General features: G+C 50.7%; 2 protein-coding genes across 2 annotated transcripts in view; both read left to right on the plus strand.

The window, feature by feature from the left end:
- The first annotated feature begins 638 nt into the window (after window positions 1–638).
- Window positions 639–4,878, plus strand: SLC25A53 (solute carrier family 25 member 53). The gene is made up of 2 exons (XM_069065228.1): window positions 639–797; window positions 3,423–4,878. The coding sequence occupies exon 2, from the start codon at window positions 3,454–3,456 to the stop codon at window positions 4,372–4,374; it is 921 nt and encodes a 306-aa protein (XP_068921329.1). The 5' UTR covers window positions 639–797; window positions 3,423–3,453; the 3' UTR covers window positions 4,375–4,878.
- A 460-nt stretch (window positions 4,879–5,338) lies between these two features.
- LOC138143935 (thymosin beta-15A homolog) overlaps window positions 5,339–11,670 on the plus strand; it is an 8,237-nt gene continuing 1,905 nt past the window's right edge. Inside the window, exons 1-2 of the mRNA XM_069065230.1 lie at window positions 5,339–6,339; window positions 10,926–11,036. The gene's annotated coding sequence lies outside the window, so the exon portion shown is untranslated. The remainder of the gene's footprint in view (window positions 6,340–10,925; window positions 11,037–11,670) is intronic.

Genomic DNA, 11,670 nt, shown 5'->3' on the forward strand with positions numbered 1-11,670 from the left:
ATTTTGGGATGCAACTAACTAAAGTCACTAAAATGGGAGAAAAGCCTAGAGACCTGAATGAACTGCCTTGATCTTAAAAGAGAAAAGAGAGTAGACTCCTGAAGTCAGAGCCTAAGAGACCTTAGCCATCATTCCCAACCCCCTCTTTTGACAAATTAGGAAGCTCGGGTCCGCAGAGGTCCAAAGTATTGCGTAAGCTCAGTATATAAAAAGCAGGTAGAGAAGAGCTGAGAACTGGCTTTGGGCCCGGGGTCTACACTGCTTCTCATGTGTATTTTTGGGGGGAGGGGAGAAGGGAGGGTCCCCAGCCTCCAGAGCCCCAAGGTGACCCTGGAAAGGGAGGCCTTACTGACCTCTGGCTCCCGAGAAGGAGGGGAGCCTGGAGACAAAGGCCAGGGCTTGACTCGCCTTGGTCTTTGGAGTCCCTGTGCCTGGGGGACTGGAATGGCTGATAGACTGCAGAACTTTGCCCGCAGCCTCAGCATCACTGCCGCCGCGCCCACCCCAGCTGCAGATCTGGGCGCTGCCTTGGCAAGACAAAGAACATGACGGGCTAACCGGGAAACCAATGGGAGAGCAGGGAGGGGAGCGGGGACGGAGTCTCGGGCTTCCCCCCGCCCCCTGCCTGGGGTACTTGGTCCAGAACGCGGGAGAAGCGGAGTCAGAGACCTGGTGGAGGCAGGGCCCGCCGTGGCCGCCTGGAGGACGGACGGACGGGAGGAGAGCGCTCCCGCTCCCGTTCTCCCTCCGGGCGGCCGCGGCGGGGACAGCAGTGCCAGGGGCAGCTCCGGGGCAAGGTAAGAACAGCCGCGCCCTCCACCCCCACCCCAGGCTTGAGGCGCTGGCTCTTTCACCCGCCCGTCCCCAGTCATCCCCATTATCTCCATCCCCACTCAACCATTCCATCCCTGCCTCATCTCTGTTAACCCCATCCCCAACAGGACCGTCCTTCAAAATTCCTAGTATCCTCATCCCCTCAACCATCCCCATCCTCGACATATCCCCACTATTCTTATCCCTACTTGGCATCCTCCAGCCACCCCCATTGCCTCCCCTCTCATATCCCCATCATCCTCTTCTCAGCCCAATCATTCCCATCCCCCCTCACCTCGACATCCCCATCCCCACTCGCCATTTCCATCTCCTGCCCCGCCATCTCCATCCCCACGTCGCCAGTCCCTACCTCCGCCTATCCCCACCCCCACATCGCCACCCCCCACTGCCAATCTCCACCCCCATCATCCCTCACCTATCCCCATTCCCATCTCCGCCATCCGCACTGTCACCCCCCTCTTCACACCTAACCATTCTCATTCCCCACATGCCGATTTCTCCTCTTATCTCATCATCACCCAGTTATCCCCAGCCCCCTTCCCCCATCCGCTCTGCGGTCTCCATCCCCACTCCGCCATCTTCACCCCCTCCCATCCCCGTCCTTCATCTCCCTGACCCTAAAAGCTGGCAGAGATCGAGAGGCGGTGGGGCAGTTCCCCAAAATTGCTTTTCTGAAGATTCTTCTTCCTCCACTCCTTTCTCCGCCGCCCCGAACCTGCACTAGATTGTGGGGAGAGAGCGGAAAAGCCAAACCCCACCTCCTGCCACCTCTCCTTCCCGGCCGCCACATACAAAGAGCCTCTGCTTTCCCCTTTGTCTCGTGGGAAACTTTTTGCGGAGCGCCCATTGGCTGGCCCTGGGTTCCCTAGCCCTAAAGGAGACGCTTCTCTTACTAAACCGAGGGTGGGGGACACAAAGAGGAGGTAGGTTGGCTGCCTGCCCTCTGGTTCTGCCATTGAAGGTGAGTTGGTCATGGCTAACAGGTTCCCCTGCCTTTGTCTGGAAAACGCAGGGGCGTGGCACTTCTGCATTTCCCAAGGGAAGCAGCTGAGGATGCCTTTTCTTGGGGAAGGGGGGCGGGGGCGGGGGCTCGGAGGAGGGGGGAGCTTAAACCAAACCCTAGACTGGTGGACCTATTGTTCTTGACTCCCCCCGCTGGGAGCCCTTAGCAGATGTAGTGGCTTCCTGCTTTCCTCTTTGGGGACCCTTTGGGGTGGGGGTATTAAGATAGAGTGGATGAGGTTGGATTTGCTTCTCTTTTGCAGTCGGTGATGGTACTGGGAATAGGACATAGGTTCATGGATTTCAAGCTGCATTTTACAGATGAGAAACTGAGGTTCCGAGAGGTGAAATTATTTGTTCAAGGTTCCACAAATTGCGAGTAATAGCACTAGATTTTGAATCTGGATCTTGTGACTCTAACTTTAATGCTTTTCCACTGTACCAGAGGTACCCTGCACCCCTTTGTTTCTGCTAAAAGCAAACTGAGAACGTGGGATTATAGTCACAGCAAAGAATATGGGGACATTCAGGCTCTGGCTGGAAGTTCCCTGATCCCCACTTATTTATATGTATCTGTGACTATTTGGGGGAGCCCATTAGTACAGAAGCCTGCTCACAACCCTGCTTCGTGGCCAGGAAGTACACTTTGGCTTTTTCACCCTGGCTCAGGGGCATGTTAGGTTTTTGCTTGAAAGCTATTGAAAGAAAATAGGAGATGTTAAGAGTCCTAAGTGGTTCCATTAAAGCAAAGAAGCTATTTCTACAGAGGATAAGAGATCGGTTTATCCTAAGTGAGACAGTACATCCATTATAATCAAGCTGATGTATTATGGCTGGTGCCTTCCAGTCTGAAGGCCTGAGATGCAGCTAGCTCACTAATTAAGAGGCCATATTTGAAGGCAGAGGATGGGCCTTAATGGTTTGAGGGCTGGGCCCAAAGTCTTTAGTGACAGGGGTGATGTAATAAGGAATATTTGTATGCAAGACAATGAGAACATTGCAGTTCACATGACCACTAGGGGGTGCAGTGGAAGACCTGAATCTGAAGGAGAGAATCAAGACAGGTCATCTTTGTAAAAAAGTCCTTGGCCCCTAGCAGGAGGGAGCTGGAGAAATGCTTATTTCCTCCCCTTCCCCAAGTACACTGAGGACCAGATGTAAGAGTAATATGCATTTTGGCCCCTGGGGAACCAGGTCACAAGAGAAGGAAAGAGAATGAAATGCCTGCAAAAATGAGGCTCTTTAAGCACGGCTTCCAGGGGCAAGATGGTGACCAGGGGGGCTGGCAGACTCTCCCCCCACTTTTTTTTTCTCACCAGGCTTTAGTTTTGTTTTAGAAATTGAAGAGTTCCTAGACTGATTTGAAATGAGAAAATAAAAGGCAAGGACAAAGACGAAGGGCCACAGTTCTTTAAAAGCTGGCATCTTGTTAGGAAACCTAGCTTTATTTTCCTATACTGCTTATGATTTCTTGTATTCTCAAGTGAAAAATCCCAGAGACTTGGAATTTCTTCAAGTCCAGCAGCTTCATTTGCAACAAAAAGCAAAATCATTTAATTGAACTTGACCTTTTCCCTCTTTGCCAGCTATTTCCAGCCCAAGCCCGTTGTTACCAGCATGGGGGAGCTGCCTAGGGCTCCCCATGAAGAACCTGAAGAAGCAAAAAGAGCAAAGAGTCCAGAAGACAACCGTTGGCACTCCCGAAGCTACACCCTCGGGGCCATTTCCAGCTTCCTGTCTACATTTGTGACCTTTCCCATCTACAAGGTTGTGTTCCGCCAGCAGATCCATGCCGTGTCTGTACCAGAGGCTGCCAATCAACTGCACCAGGAGGGCCTTCGACGCTTCTACCGGGGAATCTACCCTCCCCTTCTGGCCAAGACCCTGCAGGGGACCCTGCTCTTTGGCACCCATGACAACCTGCTTCAAGCTCTTTCTCCTACTGGACCCTCCAGGCTATGGCAGCGCTGGGTGACTGGGTTCCTGTCAGGGGCAGTAGAAGCTGTGGTGTTGACCCCCTTTGAACGAGTACAGAACGTGCTTCAAGATGGACGGAAGGATGCCCGCTTCCCCAGCACCTCCAGCATTTTACGGGAATTCAACTCATATGGCTTATGGGAACGGCTGGCCATGGGCTACTATCGGGGCTTCTTTCCTGTCCTCCTGAGAAACAGTCTGGGAAGTGCTCTCTACTTCTCTTTCAAAGATCCCATCCGAGATGGCCTGACAGAACAAGGTTTGCCTGGCTGGGTCCCAGCTCTAGTGTCTGGAAGTGTCAATGGGACCCTCACATGTCTACTTCTTTACCCACTCAGTGTCCTCGTCGCCAACATGCAGTCACAGGTAGGTTGGCAGGAAGCACCAGGCCTGTGGGCTTCTGCTCAGGCTGTTTGGGAGGATCGAGGACGAAAGCTGCTTCTGATCTACCGAGGTGGCACTTTGGTCATCTTACGTTCCTGTGTGACCTGGGGACTTACCACTGCGATCCATGATTTCTTGCAGGAAAACAACTGCCCCAGGGTGGAGGAGAGTGACTGAGTAGCCTCAGAGGCATCCCAGAGGGTGTTAAGACAGTGTTCTTACAGCCTGGGTCTACAATAGGCCAATGACTCACCTCTGGGTCTGTTTGCTTCTTCTGGTCCTAGAGAACCAAGAAGTTATTCAGTTAGGAGATAAGAGAAGTTCTAAGCAATTCAATTATCAAATTATTTTGTCCTGTGGTATTAACTTGGACATGTCACTGCAGCCATCACTGTAGTTACTCTCCCTGGACTTGTAGATGGTCTTTCAGATTTACTCTGGCCAAAACAATCAATCACACTGCTGCCAACCTGGTAATGGGCCTCTCCCAACTTAGCTAGACTGGTCCTGAAACTGGACTGAAACAACAAATTTCAAGTCTATCACCAGGCCCCTATTTGGAGCCTTTACAGCTTGGTAGGACCTTGGAAGAACCTTTGGAATCCAGGCCCATTGCCGAGAGAGGAGGATGCCAGGGAAGAATGGAAATAACATCCACGTTATCTTTCTGCTATCAACAAAGCTACCCAGCATCCCTTGGGTCATAGAAGTATTTCACCCCATTCCATCCCACTGCTTCAGTTTCTTATCCTGATCCTGCCCTTGACTTCCACTCAGCTTTCAGGGACTGCCAGAAAGAAGGTTGTGCCCTAAGGTCTCAAGGATTTTCAGGAAAGCAACTGGAAAGAGTGAAAGAATGTGAGCTTCCTCGCCACTTGTTCCAAGTCCAGCTGAGGGGCTAGTGGAGCAAGACCTATAGTTTCAAAAGACCACCCCTGACAATATAAGGATCACTACGGTAACTCTAGGAAATGAACAGATCAACTCAATTCAACAAGCATGTTTTGGATACCAGGCATTGAGCAAAGTGCTAAGAATACAAAAAAAAGAAAAAGAAAAAAATAGTCTCTTGACCTGAAGAAGCTTACATGGGGGGAGGGGGGAGGGGATGGGAAGCATGGGGAGTGAGGGTGGGGGGTGGAGTAGAGAGAGAACAGATATTTGTCACCATGATCACTTCTCAGAGTGGCTTCAAGCTGACTGAGATCTAGGAAGTGCTGCCACTTGCAGGTCCTAGTGCCCATGCTGGCCACTGAAGGCAGTCCAGAGCCTTTCCAAGCTGGGCTTACCTAAATTGATTGGACCCCAAAGGGATAACCAGAGCTGAAAAGAAGTGTTCACCAGAGGAAACAGAGTAAGGTTTGGGGGCTTAGAGGGTAAATGAGTAAATAGTCGGGGGGAAGGTTTTTAAAACTTTTTGTAAATTTTGTCATATAAAAGGACATGCAAATAAGACAAAGTGATCTTATTTGCCAAAAACTGTTGGTCTGGAGTCACAATACCTGGGTCCTAATTCCCAGTGTTCTGCTGCTTTTTACCTGTGGAGCAAATCATTTCACAGTTCTGGAGTAGATGACCTCTGAAGTTCCATCTTTAAATCCGAGATCCAGGGATGTCAGGCACTATTTTAGAAAATGTTGTTGTTGCCTTTCATTCTTTGTCAGTCAGTTCCTCCGACCTCCCATGCAGCCTTCCTTGTAAGAAAAATATTTGACAACTACTCGGGCCCCTGCAGCCCTCCACAAACACCTGAACACTATATTCCACATCTGCAGTCTCTCATCTCACAGGCAGTCTTAACTGGAGGACTCTGTCGTTGCTGTGTTCCCTGTTAAAGCACTGAAGTCTCAGCAAGATCCCTAGAAATAAGATACCTGTGAACATCCATCTGTGGAGCACTGCACGGATTGCAGATTCGACACACCGTTTTGTTGGGAACTATGCATCTGAGGTCCGGTATCTGACTTGGTGAGGTGGCCTGAGGACAGTGACATTCAATTCAATTAATTCAAGGAGTGTTTGTTAAGTCCTGTGCTCAGCACCCCCTGCCCAGATCATGGAACTGCACTGAAGACCTCCTGGATCCCTGCCCTGAAGGAGTTATCAATCAGAGGCCAGATCATACCACCTGTATCCCTTCCTGTAATGAAGAAGGGTTGGGGTGGGGGGAGTGGGACAGTGGGTGACAGATTGGGGAGAGTGAGGGTGAGAAGGAGCTCACTCCCACTCCAGCTCCCATTCTATCAAAGGGGAGGAAGGAGCGGGGGGGGGGGGGGGGGGGTGGCGGGCGGAGCCCCCCCCACCCCCCCCCAGCCGGATCTTTAGGGGGGGGGGGGGGGGGGGGGGGGGGGGGGGCATGGTTGCCAGTCATGACCTCCTCAATGCCAACAAGAGTGATCCTTTCTGTTCCATGTGGCAGCACATTCTGTTTTCCCTGGAACAGAAGGCATCATGACTGCTGACCAGAGGGAGGATTGGGCTAAGCAAGTACAGGACTGGACCCTTCCACTAGTATCTCCAGAAAGGGGGAAGGGCAGGCTTAGAATCAGGGTGGCCCTTCTTGCTCAGCTTCCGGTCCTGAGTCATGAGATTGCTGCTCTAGAAAGCCTGGGAGGTGGGGGTAGGGGTGGGGCTGGGGGAAGGGGTAGGGGTTGGGGTGGGGGTGGGGGAGGGAGGAGTGCCACTGAATATCTGCAACCTGGCTGAAAGAACCTGGGACTGGGTGGGAGGGGAGACTTGGTTCTAGTTTCTGCTCTAATAAGTACCCTCGGAAAAATGAGGGATTTGACAAAGTCCTCTCTGAGGCCCCTTCTGGCTCTAATAATCTATGATGAGTTGAAAACTGGGTCAACTTCAGTAAGAGTTAAATAAGCTTTTACTTCCCCCTCAGTTTTCTTCTCTTTAAAATGAATGAGCTAGACTAGAATCAGTGGTTCTTAACCTCCAGTCCATGACCTTGTTTTGATTTTTTAATATTTTGACAACTGTACTTTGGTATCATTGGTTTCCTTTGTAATCGCACATTTTATTTTATGCATTTAACAATATTATTCTGTGACAGGATCCAGCACAGGTTTTGCCAGACTTCTAAAGGGGAGAGGGGTACCCAGGAAATCACGTGGGGACTTTACTGAGAGCCCTTTTACCTAAAGCATCTGCCTATTTGTTGGATTGCCTGTTTGCACTTCCACCCCCATTAAAATTAGGCTTTTAGAACTGACCTTATAATTTACAATACTGGGAAGTGAGTCACTGTTTCAGAAATAGCATTTGAACTCAGGTCTTGTTGATTCTAAGGCCAGTGCTCTGCTCACTAAGCTATGTTGCTTCTCTAGCACTTAGTGATAAAAAAAGTATTAGTTAAAATGTGAAGCCATTATATGGCCCATTTCTCAATGGGGGAGGAGGTTGGCCTCCCCAACAACAAAATTTCTTGGTATCCCTGAAGAGATAGTATGCGTCAGGAGAGTCAAACCCCCTCAGACCCAGGTGGAGCCAGAGTCCTGACCATGTGCCCAAAGGCCACCCTCCCCATCACTAGCGCACACACACACACACACATACACACACACACACACACACCAATCATCATCCAAGGGTACATCGCTTGTAGAGAGACATGCCCTGCCACCACCATCATTAAAGAAGGTTCACCATCAAATCCTTAGTCAAAAGCTTAGCGCCATCAATGGAGGTGGTTTTATCAGTGGAAATGGCACTCAAGAAGCTGGCTTTGCCATTTTGCTCTGAAGGAGCACTGGACCTTTCCATCTCCCCTGATGCTCCAATCCCCTCCATATGTCGTCTCCCTTAATTAGAATGTGAGCTAACCAAGAGCAAGGGTTATCCGGCTCTTTTATATCTCCAAAGCACAATGCTTGGAACATAGTAAGTGCTTAATAGAAATTTTCTCGTTCATCCGTTCGTTTGCTCATTCACTCATTCAGTCCATCCTTCCAGGAATTGCTAAGCTCCCTTCCAGCTCTGACGGTCTAGGAGTCTACTGTTTTGCTTTTAAATCCCCAGTGCATAGCACAGTGTCTGGTGCCTAGTTGGCCCTCATACTAAAATACTTCTTGATTGTAATCACAGCCTTCCTAGGAGTAAAATAGCTGGCTTGCGATTTAATTTCTTCACAGGAGGCACTGGGTGGCGCTGTTGTCCAAAAGTTTCCACCTTCCATCTCTTGAGTTTTGATGGATTGTCAAGATGCTTTTTTTGGCAGGTGCTATTCCCTTCCTCATGGAAGAAGAAACATCCCACTTCTTAGTCCCATTTCACAGTTCTTATGTCACGGTGATAAGGCTTTTGTTTTTCATTAAATTTTATTTTCTCCCCAACCCCCTGAAAAGACAAAGAAAGCCCTTGTAACAAATATTCAGTCAAGCAAAATAGATTTCCTAAATCGTCCATGTCCAAAAATGTGTGTCTCATTCTACATTTCTTCAGCTGTGGGTAGCCTGCTTCATCATGTGTCCTCTAGAATCATGGTAGATCAGCTAGTAAGTCTTTCAAGACTGTTCATTTTTACAATATTGTTGATATAGTTGAAATTGTTTTCCTTGTCTACTCACTTCATCGTGCATTAGTTCATACAACTCTTCCCAGATCTCTGAAGCCATCCCTTTCATTATTTCTTATGGAACAATAGTATTCCATCACATTCATATACCATAATTTGTTCAGCCATTCCCCAGTGGATAGGCACTCCTCCTTCCCCCCCCCCCCCTTAGCTTTCAGTTTGTGGCCACTACCAAAAAAATAGCTGCTGTAAGTATATTTGTACATATAGGATATTTTCCTCCATGGAGTTCAGTTGCTGAGGAATGCCAAATTGGTAAGCCAGCAGATGGCACAGAACAGACTTTTTTGCCTTAGTCCCCTTTGGCCATATGGTGAAGGTTTTTTAATAAGGTTTTTAAATGCATACAAAAAATATGGTACTACAAAGGAAAAAAATTACATTGAAATACAGTTATCAATTTTTTTTTAAGTTCATGGACACCAGGTTAAGAACCTATGGTAGAGAGAGACATGAAGTCCCAGGCGTGTAAGGTGTGTGTGATGTGTGTATGGAGAACCCCTCCTCCTGCATCACAGCTCCCAGGCTCCCTACTGTACTACCTGCTTTGAAGCTAGATTTTGCCCAGCAGAGAGAGAGAGATCCCTGTGAGATCACTTCCATACAGTTAAGCAGAAACAGTTCAGAGAGATCATTTGGGGATGCAGAAGTGGTGGGCCACCTGGCTTGTAATTCACTAATTATAATTATTCTTGCAGATAACAGAGAGGTGGGTGAAGTGGACAGAATTTAGGGTTTCAAGCCTGGCAGACCTGGGTTCAAGTCCTGATTCTAACACTTGCTAGCTCTGTGATCACTGGCAAATCATTTAACTTTCCAGTGCTCCCAAGAGTCTCTTGGGCTGTTAGTTACAGATAAGCTGTGTTCTACATCACAAGTTGCCTACAGGGATGAAATCACAGGTCCTATTAAAAAAAAAAAAGGCTTGAGAACTTAGTGTGTCCTCTTAGCTGTTGCTATGCATTCATGCTCCCTAAATTTTGACACAGGGGCGAAGTACCCTTGTCCTAACCATCAATGCCAGTCTAGGTTTGTATTAAAAGAGAGATGGTTTTTAGGAATAGGAAGGCAATTGTACTCTGCCCTCAGCAAATCGAATCTTGAGCAGTTTAGTTCAGCTCTGGGAAAGGCAGTTTAGGAAAGACCAACAGTAGCTGGACCATGTCCAGACTGGAGGGTCGCCAGGATAGTGAAGGGCATGGATTGAAGGAACTGAGGATTTTAACGGAAGGAAGACTGGATGGTACATGAGAGTTGTGTTCAAAAGTATCTGAAGGGCAGTCACGTGGAGGGGGCTTGGACTGACTAGCTTTAGTCCCATAGGGCAGAACCAGGAGCAGCGATGGGAGGAAGCTGCAGAGAGGCAAAGTTAGGCTGAATGTCCAGGGGGAAAAAATCCCCACAGTTTGAGGTGCCACCAAGTGTGCTCACTGGCTTGTCTCTGAGTAAGCAGGCTCTTTCTTAATAGAGGTCTCCAAGCTGGATGGTTATATTATGGTTCCCTTAAGCTGTGGGTTGGGGTAGGACCCTGTGGTTGTGCATGGGCGACCGTAGGGTGCCTGGAAGCTCGGGGTGTCTGGGGAATGGGAGAGGAGCTTGCTGGCTGGGGGCCATGGGGACAGGGCGCTGTAGTGGCTTTGGAGTTTAGGAGTTGGGTTTGAGTCAAACTACAGATAGTACTTGAGCTTTGGGGGCAAGTGACCTGATCTCTGGGGACCTCAGCTGCTTCTTCTATGTAAGGAGGAGGTTGGACTATATAGGGGTGGTCTCTGAGGTCCCTTCCAGCTCAGAATCTCGAATCCTGTGTCCTATGTGAGGGGCTTTCAGAGGGGGACTGGACCGAGGCGTGGGCGTGGGGAAGAAGGGAGGTGTGTGGAACTAGTATTAAAGCAGCCAGTATCAAAAATCCCTTAGCACAACTGGGGCTCCTGGATGTTGACACAAATAGGGGAGGGGGCTGGTCCAGGGTGGATGGGGCGTGGCAGAAGGGGTAGCAGATAGTCTCTGTCCTGGGCTGTGGCGCGTGGCGTTCTCCGGGGCACCCTCGGGGGACGAGGCACACTACCTGAGCTAATGGGAGGGTCGGAGTGTGCCGGGTCAGGGGTGGGGTGGGGGGGCTGCGCTATAAAGTGCATGCCCGCTGCAGCTCCAGCTCCAGCTCTCCAGATCCTGCCGAAGCGACTCGGAGGCTCCGACGACAGCAGCAGCAGCAGCAACAGTAACAGCAGGCACGCCAGGCACCCAGTGTAACTAACAGGTGAGTTTGTCGGGCCGGGATGGGCTCGGCTCTGTTGGGCTGGAGAGCGCCCCTTCTCCCTGGCCCACTCCGCCCTCTACCCCTGCGCAGCTTTTTGGCGAGTGCGTCTCGGGTACTGCTGGGGGGCGGAGCGGGACAGAGGGCAGCGCGCCTCCCTGAGGCTCGCGTCTCCTTCGCATCGCCACCGCGGGCGGGCGAGGCTCGAGGCTCGGGGGGCACTATCCGAGAGGACTTGTCTTCTGGTCTGTAACCCGGTGCTCGGAATGTGGGCCAGGGAGCCGACGCCGGGGCCAGCTCCAGTGCCTAGACGGGACACGGCCTGGGGGGGGGGGGGGGGGGGCCCGAGCCAGATGCGGAGCCGCCGCGTCCCAGCTCTGCGAGCGGGGCCGAGGCCCGGGCCGCGACCACCGCGGCCCGCGTGGCACAGGCCACGAGGTTCAGCGTCACCGGCTCGCAATTCCGAATTAAGGTGCTGCAGACGGGCTGGGAAGTGATTGGATTCGATGGGACTCTTGGGAGATAAAAAGGGAGGAAAATTGGCCTCAGGGACGCCTCTTCTCAACGGGCCCTTCCTTTGGGGGAGCGTTCTCGGCCATCCATTCAGTTATTCCCTCATTGATCGCCCCCCCCCCCC

Source organism: Petaurus breviceps, unplaced genomic scaffold, assembly GCF_028583685.1.
Source record: "Petaurus breviceps papuanus isolate PSGF00001 unplaced genomic scaffold, PetGlider_PUasm1.0 90681, whole genome shotgun sequence".
Classification (NCBI taxonomy): Eukaryota; Metazoa; Chordata; class Mammalia; order Diprotodontia; family Petauridae; genus Petaurus; species Petaurus breviceps.